The 19,345-nt window shown below is 52.1% G+C and overlaps 2 protein-coding genes across 2 annotated transcripts; one reads left to right on the top strand and one right to left on the bottom strand.

The window, feature by feature from the left end:
* Positions 1-43: 43 nt before the first annotated feature.
* Znf526 (zinc finger protein 526) lies at positions 44-8,814 on the top strand. The gene is made up of 2 exons (XM_075988747.1): positions 44-123; positions 2,595-8,814. Exon 2 carries the CDS (start codon positions 2,611-2,613, stop codon positions 4,585-4,587), a length of 1,977 nt encoding a protein of 658 aa, XP_075844862.1. The 5' UTR covers positions 44-123; positions 2,595-2,610; the 3' UTR covers positions 4,588-8,814.
* On the bottom strand, positions 6,854-16,585 carry Gsk3a (glycogen synthase kinase 3 alpha). Its single transcript, XM_075988761.1, has 11 exons — positions 16,153-16,585; positions 14,358-14,545; positions 12,467-12,550; positions 12,207-12,317; positions 10,436-10,566; positions 10,239-10,345; positions 9,349-9,446; positions 9,170-9,265; positions 8,415-8,601; positions 8,038-8,130; positions 6,854-7,528 (listed from the first exon to the last, which is right to left on the bottom strand). The coding sequence occupies exons 1-11, from the start codon at positions 16,433-16,435 to the stop codon at positions 7,455-7,457; spliced, it is 1,452 nt and encodes a 483-aa protein (XP_075844876.1). The 5' UTR covers positions 16,436-16,585; the 3' UTR covers positions 6,854-7,454.
* Positions 16,586-19,345: the final 2,760 nt, after the last annotated feature.

Raw genomic sequence — 19,345 nt, 5'->3', positions numbered from 1 at the left:
CGCTGCCAGCTCTGATTGGCTGCCTCGGGTGAGGGCGCCGCCCAATAGGAGGCGTGGATAGTGAGGGGTCCCACACACCCGCTGCGGAGGGTCCTTGTCAAGAGCGGCGGGGGCTGCTTGGAGGTAAGCGAGCTGGGTGAGGGCGCCGCGGGGCGGGAGGGGAAGAGAGCGCTGGGTGCAGGGAGAGAGTGGAGGAAGAAGGAAGGGCACACTGAGGGTCGGAGAGCCTTGGGGCCTGCGCTGAGGGCTGGAGTAGCGCGGGCTGATCGACAGCTCCTTCCTGTGTGCCCTGGAGGCGTCGGTGGAGCCCCTGGTGTGTGCGGGACCCAGTTTGAGCTCGCTTGCACATCCCACCCCTGCAGGGGGCCCTCACGCTGCCGAGCAGAGGTGTCTTGATAAGAGAAAAAGGGAGTGTAGCGGAAAAGTTGAACTTTACGGCCCCTGGTGGAGGTGCTCAGATTTAGTTTGTGTATACGCGGAGGTTTAAGCTAAATTCCACCTATCCTGCCCTGACACACTGTAGGATGGGGCGAAAGGATTGCAGGCGAGAAAAGTACCGATGTCAAGTTACCCGGGCTACTTTCTAGAAAGACATGTATTCGGATTGTGTCCGTGTTGTTTCAGTGAGCCATGGTAAACTGGCTCCTATGCACCACGCTTTTTCTTGTGTGAGCTCATTCATATTTTGTAAAGTTTGTACGTCCACTCCTTCCCAGGGTCAAGCCAAGTAGCCAAGCAGCGTGTTCTGATCCTAGCCCCAGGCTGGGGGGGGGGGGGGGGAGTTCTGCCTTACAAGTGGGAATGTAATCAAGGCAGAGTGCAACCCTCCATCTTCTCCTGCCACCACCCCAGCCCCATTTGACTGTTTCTGGAAAAATCCTTCTTGGCTTTTCAATACAGGGTTTCTCTGTGTAGCTTTGGAGCTTGTCCTGGAACTCGCTCTGTTTGTAGCCCAGGCTGGCCTTGAACTCAACAGAGATCCGCCTAATTCTGCCTCCCAGTCCTGGGATTAAAGGCGTGCGCCACCACTGTCTGGCTCGTGAGCAGCTTCTATGCCAGCGCTATAAGTCTACCTACTTCTGACACAGAAGAGGTAAAGAAGGTGGCCATTGGCACTTGGGAGGCAGAGGAAACAAGACTGAGAACCAGACTTTTCTGTGTACATGCTGAGGTCAAGGCCAGCAGCCTAGATATTTATAAGCTCCAGTTTCAAAAACAGAAATTGAAACCAGACCTGACGGTGGTGGTACATGCCTTTAATCCCAGCACTCGGAGGCAGAGGCAGGAGGATCTCTGAGTTCGAGGCCAGCCTGGTCTACAAACAGAGCGAGTTCCAGGACAAGCTCCAAAGCTACACAGAGAAACCCTGTATAGAAAAACCAGGGCGGGGTGGGGGGGGACGATGACACGGGACACGACACCAAACCAGGAGCCAGTAAAGGTGAATATCACACAACCCTGATCTAGGTTCATCCTCAAACCCAGATAAGTGTGGGAGGAAAGTTTGAACTCCACAAAGTTTTCCCCTGACCGCCACATGTTTGCTACAACACGTTCATGCATACAGGCACACAGTAACATAAGGGGAAAAAATGGTGAGGGACCTTCAGGATGGCTCAGTGGGTAAAGGCAATTGACACTAAACCTGATGACCTGAGTTTGATTCCAGAACCTGCATGATAGGATAAATCCTTCAGGTTGTCCTCCTACCTCCATACATGTACCCCCACCTGGTAAGTGTAATAAAGTAAAAATAAAATGCCCTTTAAAAGATTGGGATTGGGTCAGAAATCTAGCTCCTAGGTTTAGGGAGGGTTTGCAGAATGGACTGTGAGTGCCTATTATGTGAACGGTGTTGGGTTGAAACCAGAGAAAGAGCAGAGGACGTAGGACACAGAGGAGGATTTGAGTTTTGGTTGATTGGTTGTTTGTTTTGTTGTTTGTTTTTTGAGACAGAGTAGCCCTGGCTGTCCTGGAATAAGCTCTGTAGACCAGGCTGGCCTTGAGCTCACAGAGATCCATCCACCTGCCTCTTGAGTTCTGGGATTAAAGGCGTTATACACCCAGCAAACTTGAGTTTTGTATCTTGGGTGGTAAGTGTGATGGTGCACACCTGTAATCCCAGCACTGGGGAGGCTGAGGCAGAAGGATCACTTCAAAACCATCCTCTGTTGCATAGCAAGTTTAAGGCCAGGCTGGGTTGCATATAAACCCAAGTATTGACTTTTGTTAACGAAGTATCTTCTTAGTCTTTTGGTCAATCCGACTTTTAGCTCCATTTTACAGGCGAGAGAAGTAAAGGGGGAGGGCTCATACCCACTCCTCTCTTAAATGAATATCCCAGAGGAGGAAAGGTGTTACACAACAGGAAACCTCATGTGTGCAAGTGGGTGGGGCAGCACCAGAGGCCAAGCTCCAGAGCACCCCCTCTCTTGCAGACACCTGACTGTAGTGACTGTGATAGGCTAAGATATAAAGGTGAAGTGAGACTGATTGACAGACTGGTGACTAATGGGGTGAGCAAGGGAACTCCTGAGACACTCGCTCCCCTTAGGGTCCTGACGGGCCACTGACTCCTGCCCGTCTTTCTCCAGACACTGCCTTCCCATAATGGCAGAGATAGTGGCAGAAGCAGCTGAGATACCAACACAGTCACCAGGAGCAGTGGACATTTCGACACCGGTGTCAGGAGAACTGGCAGAGATGGCAACCACAGTGACTGAGATGACCCCTGGGGAGGCGCTGGCCTCGTCCCTCTTCTTCCAGCACCACCAGTTCATGTGCTCTGAGTGTGGCAGCCTCTACAACACCCTGGAGGAAGTCCTCTCCCACCAGGAACAGCACCTGCCCACCATGTCAGAGGAGGAGGTGCTAACCGCCCAGGACACAGGCCTGGAGTCTGAGCTAGTGCCTGACACTGGGGACGGACCTTTCCAATGTGGTGAATGCAGCCAGCTCATCCTCTCCCCCAGTGAGCTCCTGGCACACCAGGATGCCCACCTGCAGGAGTCTGCAAGCCAGATCCAGTACCAGTGTGGCGACTGCCAGGAGCTCTTCCCATCACCTGAGCTGTGGGTGGTTCATCGAAAGACTCAGCACCTTTCCAGTACAGCTGATGAGCCACCAGTGCCACCTCCTTTGCCTCCCCCAACACCACCACCCCCACCACCAGAAGTCAAGATGGAGCCCTATGAGTGTCCCGAGTGTTCTACCCTCTGTGCCACCCCTGAAGAGTTCTTGGAGCATCAGGGCACCCACTTTGACTCCCTGGAGAAAGAAGAGCGCAATGGGTTAGAAGAGGAGGAGGAAGAAGAGGAGGAGACAGATGAGGAGGAAGCAGCTTCAGAGCTCACTGCTGATGATATGGGAGGTGACAAGGCCATGGCTGATCGAGCTCAGAGCTGTGGAGATTGTTCCCAGCACTGTACCACTTCAGCTGCACGCCGCCGACACCGACGGGCATCTCGTGGTCCAGCGTCTGCCACCCTCCCCTTCCACTGCAGCCAATGTCAGCGCAGCTTCAGCTCTGCTAACCGTCTGATGGCGCATGGACGAGCCCACGTGGGTGGTACCCATGAGTGTACCACCTGCTCCAAGGTGTTCAAGAAGGCAGCCTCTCTGGAGCAGCACCAGAGGCTGCACCGTGGGGAAGCCCGCTACCTCTGTGTGGACTGTGGCCGTGGCTTTGGCACTGAGCTCACATTGGTGGCCCATCGGCGAGTCCATACTGCCAACCCATTACACCGCTGTCGCTGTGGCAAGACCTTCAGCAACATGACCAAGTTCCTCTACCACCGACGAACTCACACTGGGAAAAGTGGAACCCCCACTAAATTAGCAACTGTCTCCCCAGCTCCAGCTGAGCCCATGCCCCCACCTCCACCCCCACCTGTCCAGCTGCCCTGTCCACAGTGCCCCAAGTCCTTTGCCTCAGCCTCCCGGCTTTCCAGGCACCGTCGCGCAGTGCATGGCCCCCCTGAACGCCGACACAGATGTGGGATTTGTGGCAAGGGCTTCAAGAAGCTGGTCCATGTGCGCAACCACCTGCGGACACACACAGGCGAGAGGCCCTTCCAGTGTCACTCCTGCGGGAAGACCTTCGCCTCTTTAGCCAACCTCAGCCGCCATCAGCTGACCCATACAGGTGTACGTCCCTACCAATGCCTGGACTGTGGCAAGCGCTTCACACAGAGCTCCAACCTGCAGCAACACCGGCGGCTACACCTACGACCAGTAGCCTTTGCGCGTGCCCCTCGCCTTCCCATAACTGGTCTCTACAACAAGAGCCCCTACTACTGTGGAACCTGCGGCCGCTGGTTCCGTGCCATGGCAGGCCTCCGACTACACCAGCGGGTCCATGCCCGAGCTAGAACATTAACACTACAACCTCCTAGGTCACCCTCTCCAGTCCCACCCCCACCCCCTGAACCTCAGCAGACTATCATGTGCACAGAGCTTGGGGAGACCATCGCCATCATCGAGACATCCCAGCCACTGGCACTGGAGGACACACTGCAGCTGTGCCAGGCAGCTCTGGGGGCCAGTGAAGCGAGTGGACTGTTGCAGTTGGACACGGCGTTTGTGTGACAGCACAAGAGCAATGATGAAAGGGTTCGCTTACAAGACAGAGCAGCTCAGGGAGACCACCAGGTGTCAGGATTCACCCTGCTGGCCTCTTCTAACTGCTGACTCCTCAAGGACAACCCTGCCAGGTTTCTCCTGTCACCTTTCTCTGCCCAAGGTGAAACTGAAGCTCTGTGAAGTGATGTGATCGATCTCAGCCCCTGCTGCTGTGCTGCAGAATGGGGTTTGCCAAGGCTCTTTGCACGGCATCACCCAGTGCTCAGCAACATCAGGTAACCTTTACGAGCACCAACCATATGCCAGACACTCTCATATACCTCTCAGATCTTCTGCTTGTAAACCCTAATTCCCCACTTCCCTGGACTTGGGGTGCCTGGGACTTAGCTCTGCTGGGTACAGGTAGTTTCTCTGGGCTTATTCCTTCTCGGTTTGACAGTATGAAAAGAAATCTGTAGGTACCCCCAGTACTCAGCTCAGACTAGGTGATGTTGAAGAGCCAGGAGTGAACCAGACACAGCTCTGAACTCCGACTCTGAACTCAGTTCAGCAGGAGCAACAGACTAAAGTACAGACAGAAAGCTTGTCTGAATGCAGCGCATTCAGCCTGTGTGCTCAAGGCACACACATGCCATGGTGCTATGGGCCAGAGGCAGCGAGTCAGGCCTGAGGATCCCTGGGCTGTGATGGGAAAGTGTAGGGACAGTGGGATCTGAGAATAGGGAGCAAGCCTCCATGGGAGGTTCCTAATGGCACCAGTTCCCGAAGTAAAGCAGGAATCTGCCAGTGGAAAAGGACATTTTAGACAGGCTCTCCAGTTATAACTGCAATGAACTGGCTGACAGGCTTAGGCGGGGACACTTAGTGTCTATCGGGCCCGAGGTGGACCTGTGCATCATCCCTGTTGTATGAGTAAGGAGACGGGTCAGAGAACTGCCCCAGCTCTCAGGTCTCTGAAGAAGACCTGAAACCCAAACCCAGCTGATGGCAGGGGATATATTCTGTTCTCCTTGGAGAAGGCAGTGTCATGGAGCATTTGGGATTTGAGGGGCCTTGGAAACAGGAAGGGATTGTATTTTTTCATAGGGTGTCCTTCCTCTCCCTAAGATGATTATAGGAGACCAGTGGGGCAGGGCTCCCCCAAGTCTCAGCAGACCATGGTGCTCCAACAAGTGAAGCAGGATGCTGCTGGGTCTGGGCATTGTCTGAGAGATAAGCCCAGGCCTTGGAAATTGAGGTGAGTTGTTGTTGAAGGAACGTCACAGGGAGGGTGTCATGTCTCCCTGGATCAGAGCACGGAGTGAGAGGTTGGCAATGGTCCAAGAGAGATGAGCAGAACTGAGTAGGGATATTAGGGTCTGGTGGGTAAGACAGCCCCAGTGACCACATAGTCAACCAGTAGGTCCATCCCTTAACCCAAACCAGCCATTCTCACCGTACTTTATAATTGGTTTGAGCAAAAGATCTGTCCTACAGGGTAGACAGGCACCCCTGGGGCTGATGGAAGCATCTAGCAGAACCCAGAATATTAGAATCCCTCATGGATATGTTTCAAAATTCCTTTTAGTGCGTCTTTAGAATCCATCAGAAGGCTTCCTCCCTTTCTAGAGCCTTCTACCCACTCACTGTTTGGCACCATGTGGAGATACCATTTCCTTCAGCTATGGTCCCCACCATCTGGCTCCAGCATATTTTGAAAGTCAAGGGGAAAAGCCAGGCAAGGTGGCACAAGCCTGTAATCTCAGCATTTGGAAGCCTAAGGCAAAATCATCTCCAATTCCAGGCAGACTTGGACTATAACTGGAAGACCACCTCAAAAAACAGAGAAAAGCTAAGCTGTCTCCACCTTCCCAGGGTCACCACTTCCCAATATCCCTAAGAGAAGTGAAGCAAATATACCCTGCGTTCAGGCAGTTACACCCCAGGAATCTGTCCACACATACCACCCCACTGAGTCCTACAGGCAGTTAGCCTGAGAGACTCTCATTATCCAGGGTCCCACTGGGCCCTGTTGCAGACATCCCTTTGTTCAGGTCCTGACTCTGCCTCTTAAATTCTGGGGTTTCAACCACTCTGAACCCTAATCTCGCTGATCATCCAGGATGGAGACCTTGCCCCAGCTGAAGCAGATGGTTTGTGCCAGGTCATGGACAGGCTCATAAGCACTGGTGGTTTAGGGGTTTCCAGCCTCAGTGTCTCCCTGCCTGAGGTACAACTCATTCCAAGCCCTGAACCCCCTCACCTCTGTGGAAACAGGCAGCCAGACAGGAAGAAGGGTTTCATGCCAATAATTTATTGAACGGAGGTCTGTACACAGGCAAACCTTACTGTGGAAACTAAGACACCAGGGGCTCTTTCCCTACTCCCTCCTTCCAGGATAGGGAGAGGGTAGAAGCCTTGGGAGCAGAGGACAAGAGGGGGATACAGCTGAGGGGAGGGGTGGGTTGGATGGTGTGAATCGACGTTTTTCTTTAAGAAAAAAATTATAACAATCTATTTACACCCAGGGGGGGCCAGGGAAGGGAAAAGGTGGGCTGGGTTGGTTCTATTTACAAGGGACATGGGAGGGGGAAAGGAGTGGTAGCCTGGGGGAGGGGAGGGGACCAAGGGGGTAGAAGGTCCTCATAGCCCTAAACCCCCTGTCCTTCCTTCTTTTCCCTCCCCACAACCAGTTAAAATCCTCTTTAAAAAGCCCACCACAAAGGTAAGGCTGAGGAGGGAGGGCCTAGATGTTAGGGGTAGGAGTTCATTTACCTCTGCCCTCTAGTCTAGGGGCCCAGCCAGGGCAGGAGCTTGATGAGGCTATGGCCCCCCCCTTCCCAGCCCCACTTGGGAATTCCCAGATGGATGTGGAGGGGTAGTTGGTGGGGCCCTCAAGAAGAGTTAGCCAGGGTAGGTGTGGCATCAGGTGCCTGCCAGTCTGGGCCGGTCTGAGTCTCAGTTAAAGCTGAAGGAGGGAGGAGGAGACAGTTAGCTTCTGCATCATCCCCACCGCCATGAGATTAGAACTTGTTTCAAGACACTGCAAGAAGCTGACAGCTGTCACTTCTGGTTCAGGGCTACAAACTCAGATGCCAAAAGCCAGCCTGACACTAAAGTGGCTCACATCAGGGAGCCAGGCTCCATGGAAGAAAGGAGCAGCTGGACAGAGCTCCAACTGCTGTCAGGAGACAGACAGACCCACAGCTACCAAATCCAGTTTTCTCCCCCAAAGAAACAGGAAATCTGGGTTGTTTTTTTTTTTACCCAAAATGGCCCAGTGTTTAAATGTGGGCAACTTTCCGTTTATTTTGTTCAGACCAAGAAATGTTTGGCATTTAAACACAAATGTGGCCAATACTGTCCTAAGGTTGATGACATGCTATGCCTTCTGTGCCATCAAATGTCGACAAATTAAAACCTATAGAAGCCAAGGACAGCCCCCGCTTTATCCTCAACACACGTTCCCCAACTTACCTTGTGAGGACGAGGTGAGGGCAGCAGAGCCTGCTGGGGACCTCAAGTGAGGAGGGATGAGAATGGCATTGAGAGACGGTTGGATGGAGAGTTCTAGACACAGGAATTGACATGCCCAGTCAGGGAGAGGCAGGGCATTTGGAAAGCCAGTTAGGGTTAGGATGGGGTACCAAACAGGGACCCAGTTACTGGCAAGGTCAGGTAGTAGAGACATTAGCCACAGGACTCTTGGTGTAAAACTGGAAAAGATGTAGCATCTAGCCACAATGTGGTGGTGACATCTGGCTGAGTCCAGGGCTGCCCTGTACCCTCTCAGCTCCTAGTCCTGTCTCTCCACGTCCCCCAAAAACTCCACAGGCCCCAAGCTGTGCTCTCACCACCAGGACTGAAGTTGAAGAGGGGGGGAAGCGGGCGGTTGTTGGGTAGCTGGGTTCCGAGACACCGCAGTTCATCAAAGAAGCTGTGGGCACAGGCCTCTAGTGGGGAGAGCCTTGAGGATGGAGTGTACTCCAACAGGCTTGAGCAGAGCGCAATGGCCTCAGGTGGTGTCCGAGATTTGAATACCTGTGGGTAGCAGGTGGGTGCTGTGACACCAGGATGGTGTGCCTTATAGGGCACACCTGTTGCCTCCCTGACACCCACCTCCCCAATAAGGAAACAGGCATAAATACTGAACTGGGCAGCTAGCTCAGTTTCCTTGCCACTACATAAATGGGAATCTTGTATTTACCTATGGGTTCTCAACTTTTAAAATTCTATAAACTTCACAATCTGAAAGTGTTGTTGACTGACTCCCTGTTTAACTTCAGACATACACCCCCAGCCATAACTTATTTTTATTTTTTATATCTGTTTATTTTACTTCATGAATGTGGTGCCTGAGTGCATGGCTGTTGACCACACGCATGCCTGTAGGATCCCCTGGAACTGGGCTTACAGGTAGTTGTGAGCCACCATGTGGGTGCTGGGAATTGAACCCAGGTCCTCTGTAAGAGTAACAAGTGCTCTTAACCACTGAGCCATGTCTCAAGCCCTACAAGCTATGATTTTTAAGCCAGGTCTCCAGATCAGCTGGCCTCCAAGGGGACCCAGCCCTTCAGCCATGCTGTATGAATCCCTAGTTCTGCCCTACCTTTGTCCAGGGGTGAGCTTTGATTTGCGGGAACTTGAACTCTGTGTAGTTGGGGTTCATCTCTCGGATTTGTTCCCTGGTTGGCGTTCCTAGTACCTGGAAAGCCAACGGAGGAGTCTGAAACAAGGGCCCTTTCCTCAGGCCCGGCCCACCCTCCCTGGCCCTGCCCCTGCCTTCACCTTGATGATCTCCACAAGCTGGTCCACTCCACTGTCCCCAGGGAAGATGGGCTGGCCAAGAAGCAGCTCAGCCAGTACACAGCCAGCTGACCACACATCTGAAGGGGAAGGGCAGAAGTTCAACGCTAGGCAGCCAAAGCTGTCAAGTCCACTTCTTTGCACACATGGCTATCTCCAGAGGTACTGGCTCAAGACCACACCCAGAATGGGAAACCAAAGCCTGAACCTCCAGGTCTACCTGGCTCAGAAGCACTTACAGCCCCCATGCCCTCTGTGAGTGACCCCCCAATGAACCCGTTGAACCCTTCTCTACTAGGCCAATACAAGGCCTGACCCAGTCAACTGGCACCTGTGTGCTTTGGGACACAAGAAAGCTTTCTGTCCTGCCCATGGGAAGAACTGTGGCCTGGCCTGCTCACCCCCTCCCTACTCTGCACCTTGGCCTATATGGTACAAGTTCACACCTAGGACCATCCCAGCTCCTCTTCAACCCTTTCATATACATGTTCTCATTGCAGCCTTCCTTCAGGTCTGGAAGAGGGTAATGCTCCCTCAGGAACAGAAAAAGATGGGCCCTGGGAGCAGGCTACCACCCCCTTCCCTCCACCAGACTGACTGGGAGGGTCTAGAGTGGAGGTGGGCTCTAGAGTCATATTAGTCTTGAGATCTCAGCCCTGCCCTGGCCAGCTGTTGGGCCCCTGGCAGTAGCTGTATAGCAACCAGCCTTCCCTTGTCTGACTGCTCCAAACAAGACGCACCAGCGCCAGCCTCAACCTGTGAGAACCAGTGTTGGAACAGACGGTAAGCTTTAATCACCAAGCCTGCAACAGTGCCCAGGAGCTTAAAACCTGCTAAGACTGCCACTCCCCAGTCTCTGTTCCCTAACTGACCGATGGATGAGGTGTAATCTGTGGCTCCGAAGATGAGCTCTGGGGCACGGTAGTACCGAGAACAGATGTAGGAAACATTGGGCTCCCCCCGAACCAACTGCTTTGCACTGTGGGAAGAGACAGGCAGGGTTAAGCATAAACCCAAGGCTGAGGCTCTCACCCTTTTAGGTACCCCACAGGTTCTAGGTCAGACTTACCTGCCAAAGTCACAGAGCTTGAGGACAGCAGTGTCAGGGTCCACAAGCAAATTCTGGGGCTTGATGTCACGGTGACACACACCTTGGGAGTGGATGTAGGCCAAGCTCCGGAAGAGCTGGTACATGTACACCTAAAATGGGCAGGGCACAGCTCTACTCCAGCCCACTGCTTCCCACATGCACATTGCTGGCCCACATCAGACCATTCTCCTTGCTGGCTGTTCATGGCCTCAGTTCCTGAACCCTGTTTGAAACCCCTGATCCTCATACTTTGCATAGGCCAGAGGGCCCCATTCCCAATTTCTGACTCAAGCTTGAGGATGGCTTGCTGGGACTAGGACTGACTCCCACATAGGGAACAACTGCCCCAGTCACCCCTGGCACAGCCTGAAGAGTGACACCAGGTCTTGACATAACAGGTGTGAGCCAGGCACTCTGCTTCCCCTCTCACCAAAAACCACTAGCTCTGGAGGCCAAGGCCTCCCACTGACAGCTCTTTTCCCTGCCCTCCTTATGCCACTGACTAGAACCTAAGTAAGGTTTCTGGTTTTGATTTTAATTTGTATTACATTTCGATTGAGTATACATGCCCACCTCTGGGGGAGGATGGTTATATGTGCGCCATAGACCACAACTGGCAATCAGAGGAAAACTTGCTGGTATCAGTTCTTTGATCGTGTGGATCCCAGTAATTGGTCCTCAAGCTTGGTAACAAGCACCTTTACCCATGGAACCTTTCTGGGAATTTTTCTTTTGGCACAGGGTCAAACACTAGATTCCAAGATGGCCTTTAACTTGAAATCCTCGTGCCTTAGCTTCCCTAGTGCTGAGATTACAGGCATGCACCACAACATGCAGCCAGGACCTTTGAGTTTACTTCCTCCTGCATCCCCTGTCTAGGCCAGTCCCTGATATATATTAACTAGCTGATAACTGCTCGACACACAGGGACCCCCTCTTCCTGTACCTGCATCATCATACTACTCTCCTCCCAGTGTTCCTTGATCTTTCTCACCTCAAGCCAGGCAGGGAGGGGCATTCAGTTCCCAGAACTCCCTGTGGCCCTCTACATTGCAGCAGCTCCTCAACTTTATCATGGTCTGTGATGGTGCCTGCCATCAGTGTCTTAAAGGCAGGGTCTCTTTCTGTAGTCCTGCCTGTCCTGATGCTTACTATGTAGACCAGGATGGCCTTGAACTCAGATCTTCCTGTCTCTGCCTCCTGAGTGCTGGGACAAAAGGTATATATACCACCATGCCCAGACTAACAGACATGCTCTTCACGGGCAAGGTCTTGGTTTCAGTCAGCTGTGCCTTTGGAAGTGCTCAGCACTGGCTGACCACAAGAGCAGCCACAGCACATCATCATCTCACAACTGCCCTCCCAGGATGGATGGCCCAGCAGCAGCCACAAGCACAGCCCACATCAACATCAACTCACCCAGGTACAAGGTGCTGAAGTCATGAACAGGCCCAAGGTGAGACGGCTCTTCTGTGTGGGCACACCCTTTCTCTAGGCTTTCCCACCTACCCCAACCTATTGGTCCTATTGTGTGGAGCAGTTAGTTCCTTTTCTACCTCCTTGGCAAGCCCTTGCCTTGGCCCTCCTCTGGACTTAGCCAAACCATCTACAAGCTAGCTACAAGGCTGAAGACAGGGGACATAAGCCTCCACAGACCAACCTAAATTCAGAAGACGCAGGAACCCATAGACACATATGGCCTCAGAGCCCTGGTTTTGTGGGTCTGTGCTGCAGCAGCCTGACTGCCTACCTTGACATAGATGATAGGGATGATCAGTTTGGCCTTGGTAAAGTGACGAGCCACCCGGTACACCGTCTCGGGCACATATTCCAGCACCAGATTTAAATAGAGCTCATCTTTCTGGAGGGCAAAGGAGAGATTGTCAGGAAAGACAGGAGGTGTGCAGAAAACAGAGGAGGACAGATAGGACCTCTTGGGACAGGCAGGGGAAAATGGACAGCATCTATGTATGGCAATACCCCACACACCTTAGATTCCCAATGTCTCACCTTCTCCCCACTGGAGTAGAAAAAGTACCGTAGCCTCACGATATTGCAGTGGTCCAGCTTACGCATAATTTGCAGCTCTCGGTTCTAGAGGGCAAAGGGAGAGTGTCAATACATCCAATCCTCTGCCTCCCCTGGCCCCAGTACCCTCACCTCCACCCTACACCTATTTCTGCTAATATTTCTATTCCCTGTGTTCCAAACTCAAGGCTCCAAGGCTTGGTGGAGGGAAAAAAGGATTCCTTCTTCACCCCAGCCCCTTCCCTCACATGCAAGCTGGTGCCTATGGGTCCTGGGTCACCAATGTGTTTACTTCAACCTGCTTTTCAGAAGTTTTCTAACTACCGCTAACATGTGGAAGGTCAATTATTTCCTTCATAAAGCCAGCCCTCAGCACCTCTTGAGAAATTTACTTGGTCTCAGCTACTCAGAAGGCTAAGGCAGAAGGATTTCAAGTTCAAGAACAGTCTGGGCACCTTAGTGCAGCTCTGTGTCAAAATAAAAAGAGAGTACTAGGGATCTAGCTAGCTCCCTGGTGGAGCACTCACACAGCATGCACAAGCATCTGGGTTCAATCCCACATATTACCAAACCACAGAAACATCACCACCAGACACAGGCACAAGCAGCAGACAGCAGTGGTTGCCTGGTTCACCCTGACCCCCTATCACTCCCTATCACCTTCCCTGGAAGTACTGCGGACTCATAACTCCAGCTTAGACCCTAGACTCCACACTTCCAATCTCATCTTCCACTCCATGCCTGAGTCTCTTCCCTGTAGGGCCTCAGAACGCTTCCCAGATCCCTCTCAGCTCTGCAGTTCAACTCCATCAAAGTCTGACTGACACCCCAGAGCTCCTCCTGTCCAAGAGTCCTTTCTGTCCAGCCCCAGGTGTTACCCCCATATAGTCTGGCACAGTCCTCCACGGAGCACATAACCCTCCACTTCCCTCTCTCTTTCCTGCTAGTTTCCCAGGCCTCAGCTAACTCACAGAGCACCCTTTCCTCTGGGTACAGAGCCCTGCCCTGCACCAAGGCAAGTGGCTACCAAAAAGGCTGAATTCCATTAGGCACTGGCAGATGTCTGGGTCAGAGCACGACTTTCAGAGCTACCAGCATCAGCCTTACCAGACCCTTTCTTCTAGCAGAGATGTGGCCAAGTAGTTGAGAAGGACTCAGGGGTCAACAGCCCAGGGCCTCCCCATGAAAGGGCCTTACTATGCAGCCTCATTTCTGCTGACATAGAGCAGGGATAGCAGCAGTACCTGCCCTCAGAGACTCCGCAGGTAAATTAAATTAGAACTTGCCTGTCAAGCCTTTACACTGAGGAAATGCCCAGTAAACATTAGCTCTCAGCTATTCTGGAATTTACATTTCCCAGCTTCCTCCCAGTTCACTCCCTTCCTTCCCCCTCTCCTGAGGCCCATGCTCAGGTCCTGCTGAAATCCCAGCTCAGGCTGTTGAGATGTTTCAGTAGATAAAAGTAGTTGTCATTTAAACCTGATGACCTGAGTCTGATCCCTGGATTCCACAGTGGTAGGAGAACCAACTCCCAATAGTTGCCTAACCTCCTCATATGCACCATGACACACACATGCCAGCCACACTTACATACAGACAACATACATATGCACACATTAATAAATAATATTAAGAATATTAAATTTGCTGGGCCATGGTGGCACACGCCTTTAATCCCAGCACTCATGAGGCTAAGGCAGGCGGATCTCTGAGTTTGAGGCCAGCCTGGTCTACAGAGTGAGTTCCAGGACAGACCCCAAAGCTACAGAAAACCCCTGACTCAAAATACCAAAATAAGTAGAATATCCCAGCTATTGCTGGGCACAATCGGCAGTTACTGCCATTCCCCAAACCTCCAGTCTACCCAAGCTACCTTGAACCTTTTGTCCTGAAGAACCTTCTTGATGGCCACCAGTTCCCTCGTCTCTGCCAGCCGTGCCTGGTACACGACTCCAAATGAGCCATTGCCAATCACTTTGATGTCGGTATAGGCCACCTCTTGGGAACGCTCTGGGCCTTGGCCTAGAGTGGCTACCACTGTGGTCACCTTCCCGCTGTCACCTAAGGAACAAAGGGAATACAATCCACTGATCTTTTCTCAATGGCCACTACAGCCCATGGAGGGGAAGCTGTTCAAAAAGCTCACTGCGGGGGAAGAGACAGAGCTTACTCTATGTAACTGTCTGTCACACACCATGGATTCAATACCTAAGCATGGGAAGCATGAGGTAGGTACTCCAGTGACCTGGCACCTCCCTCCAGAACCCTAAACTCTATTTCCCATATTGGAGGACACTGGCATTCAAACATATTCCCATTAATGGCTAAGCACCTAATTTCTCCTAGCAAACTGCAGCTTGGAGGTGGGGGCCACCAATACCCCAAGTGTAGAATTCAGCTCCCCAACCTTAGTCCCTTCTGTAGGGAAGGCACAAGGGACTGTCTTCCACTCAAAAGAGTGGAAACTATGGGGTGTTCTTTCTTCAGGAACACTTTGGCCATTCTCAGTCAGAGGGTGCTGACTTCTAAATCCTGCCCAACAGAGCAAGGACCGTTTCCACTGGTACTGAGTGACAGAAATGAACTGTGACAGCCCTAACCCTCACTTGGGAGCACAGATGGGGTAGGGAGTGCTGTTACTTTTACCAAACACTTCTCATTGGGATGGGCACTGGCCTGGCTTCTCCGTCTATGTGGTCCCGAGTAGCACCTGACTTGAGAATGGAACAGCTATCTCCAGAACTGCTAGAGAGTAGTCTGTCCAGGGGCCTTCAGAGGAGCACTCGGATTTCCAGCCCCAGTCTCTGAGGAGCAGCCCACCTAGGCGCCATTTCTAGTCACCCACTCCCTTAAGGAAACTTATCAGCAAATTCTAATTGGGAGGGGCCAGTGAGTGACATTTTGAAAAATAATCCTACATTGCTATTTTTCTTTCAAGCCAATGACAGCCACTTCAAACTCGTATTTTAAAGTAGGTGTAACCCAAGCCATCTCTTTCCATTTTTGCTAAATGGCCCCGCCCCCCCTTATTTTTTAAAAGAGCATTACCGATGAGCTTAATTTGAAGCCCATATTATTCCCAATTTGTTCTTATTTATAAACAGCACCATTGTCACCACTGGGGACCCAAGTCTACACATTTTCAATGGGTAAGGTGGTAATGTCAGGCCTTATGTTTGAAGCCTGGCCCTGTTCTATAGGAACATTAGTAATCCTAAATCTGTGTATCTAAGAGGGATTCAATCCAAATTCCCATTTTTGGTGGAAAGGAAATGAATAGCCCTCTTTTTGTATAGGATGGTGGCAGTGATCTTATTCTTGTCTCTTAGGGGACAATAATCCTAGATCACCATTGGCAAGTAACTATGACCTCTGATCCTGTTCTCTAGTGGATGGCAACGTCGTCAAGTACCCGAGACCTTGATACTGACTACTGAAAGAATGGGGCCTATGACCTCTGTTACTCGGATGTTGGTTATTCTGATTCTAAACTCCAAGTGATGATAACCCCCAAACTCCTTTATCTGGAAGACAGAGAGCTCAGACCTCTGTTTGAAGCAGCACGGTAACCTCGAGCTTCTATCTGGGTACATGAAAGAATCTGATCGCCGTTTGATGGGCTTGGGAAACCCAGATCACCACCCCACAGGGCGCCTCTAAGTACTCACGGCCCAGCTTCACTCCAGGCGGCGGGAAGCTAGTGCCTGCGCCGGGGCCACCGCTGCCTCCTCCGCCGCTGCCGCTGGGGCCACCCCCGGAGCTCGAGGCTCCCACGCCCCCACCCATAGCCCCGACTGACGCCTTCCCGCCGCCAGTGCCTCCTGGGCCAGAGGCCGAGCCCCCAGGGCCGCCGCCACCGCCTCCGCCTCCGCCGCCTGGTTCCGCGAACGAGCTGGTCCGTGCCCGGCCCGAGCCCCCAGGGCCGCCTCCGGAAGGCCCGCCGCCACTCATGGCGCCGAGCGCAGGCCCAGGCCGCGGGGCTCGGGCTGCCTGGGCTGCCCCCGCCGCTGCCTCTGCCGCCGCCTCCCCTGGGCTCCGGCCTCTTCCAGGCCGCGCCGTTCGGGCTCCGGCTCCGGCCCAGCGCCCGCCGCGGGGCACGCCGGGAGATGAAGTCCCTCTGCGGTCGGCTTCGTTGTCGCCACCCTCGACTCGCACAGAACGCCGGGAAATGGAGTTCTCAAGACCTCAGAGAAGCAGGCGGGGTGGGGGGGGGGCTGACGGTTCGCGCTGCACGTCGGGAAATATAGTCCTAGGTAATGTCATCCGACTCTGCCAAAAGACAACTTGAAACACTTCGGTAAACACAGCCAGAGCCACACGCCCACTACACAGATGCGACAGCAACCCTCACAGGGTATCAGAGGTGAAATCTTAGCTACTCCATCCACATGCAGCTGCCAAGCCAGAAGCATGCCGGGAAATGGAGTCTAGTCACCCACCAAATCTATGGGCTGTCGGTGACTTCCTGCGCCGGGTGCATTCTGGGAAATCGAGTCCACACTCGTGAATACTCGGTTCTTGAGCTGTGAAGCACACTGGGAAATGGAGTCGTCACCACGCCCTCACCGCATTGCAGGTGTAGAGCTATTTATAAAGCACGCTAGGAAATGAAGTCTCGGGTGATCCTCAAACTCCAAGTAGATATTGTAACTGGAAGAAATAGGATAGGAAATGGAGTAGGCATCGCGCTCTCTCTGCCCAGTTGCTGCGCCGCAGTTCCTTCCGGGAAATGTAGTCGACACCAAGAGTTAAGCGCGTTGCTTCAAGTGAGCCTTTTGTCTTCTGGGAAATGAAGTTCAAGGTAGCCTCATCATTAAGGAAGAGGATGAGAGCTACCAGCAGCCAGGCGCATGCTGGGAATAGTCCACAGTGGAATTGACTCTTTGTGAAGTTAGGCGCAGGGGCTTCTTGGGAACTGTAGTCCAAAGGGAGTACTGTGCCTGAGAGTGTAGGTGAAAGGTTAAGGACGACAGTTCCCAGGGGAAATTGCAGTGAGTTACAATGTCTCCTCCCTGGTCCCTAGGTCGTAGGAATGAGCCAAAGCCGATCAGTGACTGCTGGAAAAGGGAGTCGCAAGTGGTCACATATTGAGAAGAGAAAAACCTTTCCTCTCTGCATTCTCCAAGGATTTAATAAACAATCCCGACCTTGTCTCAAACTTGTTTTCGGATATTCTCCCTCTCTCTAGCAATACGACTAGGATCAAGAGGATGAGCTGCATGATTAAAACACACACACACATACACACACAATTTCTGTCCTGAACCTCCACTCGATATTCTAAATTACAAGATCCTAGAAGATCCAAATGAAGAAAGCCAGCGGCTACAAGAAGCAGCTTGTGTTTTCCTGCGTATGTTGAGGAGCCCGGTTTCCCGAATTAATAACCGGAAGAAAAGCAGTAACTCCAAAGGATACTGGGAAACTGGTGTGTGTGGTGGTGGTGGTGGTGGAGTGAGTGAGTGAGTGTGTGTGTGTGTGTGTGTGTGTGTGTGTGTGTGTGTGTGTGTAAAATGGAAGCGCTGTCTGTCTGTGCTTTACTTTACTCGCAGACTGTGTTCGCACTAATCGTCCGGGCTTTTCTGAAGCCTAACATCCAGTCAGCTCGGTCAGTTTCCGACTGCATTTCTCAGTGGACACGGAACAGAGATAGATGGTAGGGCTAACGCCTCTTCAGACTACTTTATCCAGCAGGCAAAGCGCGGGTACTTCCGCCACCTTTGCAAAGCCTGCAAACACTTCAAGCTAGGTTGGAGAGGGCGTTTCTGGAGTAGCACAACCGAATGGATGGCTGCCGCCCTCTGACGGCTACTTGGAACTGAAAAGTAAAATTTAAGTCAAACCCCAAGGTATAGAACTAAGAAGTCTCACTAGGGTGTGTGGCAGGATAGAACCGATTATTTAACCGCCAGAACCCGTGGGACCTCAGCAGTGGACCAGTCTTTGTATTGAGCTCCGTGGAACATTGCAGGACAAATGTCAGAGATCTGTAAAATGTCTCCAAGTGTCTAAGAGGGTCCTAAAGATGTTTGGAGGAACTGATGAAGAAAACATGAAGAGATAAGTCTTTAATAGACTATAGGCAGCAGGAAACAATTGTTTGGGGCACGGTGGAGAAAAAATCTCAAGAGATATCTGTAAAAAGGCATATGAGAGAATGAGAAATCATGAAGATCTCCAAGCAGCCTGAATAGGCGAAGGACGGTTAAGAAACACAAAGAGGAGCCGGGCGGTGGTGGCACACGCCTTTAATCCCAGCACTCGGGAGGCAGAGGCAGGCGGATCTCTGTGAGTTCGAGACCAGCCTGGTCTACAGAGCTAGTTCCAGTACAGGCTCCAAAGCTACAGAGAAACCCTGTCTCGAAAAAACCAAAAATAAATAAATAAATAAATAAGAAACACAAAGAGACTGTGGAGTTGTGTAGGAACCTGGCAGGAGGGCTGTTGTTGCAAATGGGATTTTAGTTGCAATGGACTCATTTGTAAAATGCCCTGAAACTTTCTGGTTGGAAGCAAAAGTCTCAGGACCAAAGTCTGGTGTCTTCTGTTTTTTTGTTTAGCTTTAAAAACAGGGTCTGAGATTACAGACATGTGCCACTAGGGCGAATTTATGGTGCTGGGAATTGAACCCAAGGGTCTTGCACTCTGTCAACTGAGCCACATCCCCAGCCCTCCCTTCTTCTCTTTTGGAATAGGGTCTCTGCAGGCATGGTGGCACACAGGAGACAGGTGGATCTCTGAGTTCAAGGCCTCCCTGGTCTACAGAGTGAGCTCCAAGACAGCCAGGGTCACAGAGAGAAACCCTGTCTCAAAAAACCAAAGAGAAGAAAAAGATAGGGTATTGTTCTGTAGCAAGGCTAG

Source organism: Microtus pennsylvanicus, chromosome 1 (assembly GCF_037038515.1).
Source record: "Microtus pennsylvanicus isolate mMicPen1 chromosome 1, mMicPen1.hap1, whole genome shotgun sequence".
NCBI lineage: Eukaryota > Metazoa > Chordata > Mammalia > Rodentia > Cricetidae > Microtus > Microtus pennsylvanicus.
This window is presented reverse-complemented; position numbering and strand designations above follow the sequence as displayed.

Bases quoted from the DNA above. Each gene is read 5' to 3' on its own strand.
- Znf526 (XM_075988747.1), top strand. From the start codon at position 2,611: ATGGCAGAGATAGTGGCAGAAGCAGCTGAGATACCAACACAGTCACCA.
- Gsk3a (XM_075988761.1), bottom strand. From the start codon at position 16,435: ATGAGTGGCGGCGGGCCTTCCGGAGGCGGCCCTGGGGGCTCGGGCCGG. The intron at 14,546-16,152 runs GTGAGTACTTAG...TTTGTTCCTTAG, and splicing joins GCCTGGAGTGAAGCTGGGCC to GTGACAGCGGGAAGGTGACC. The intron at 8,602-9,169 runs GTAGGGCAGAAC...TGCTACCCACAG, and splicing joins AAGCTCACCCCTGGACAAAG to GTATTCAAATCTCGGACACC.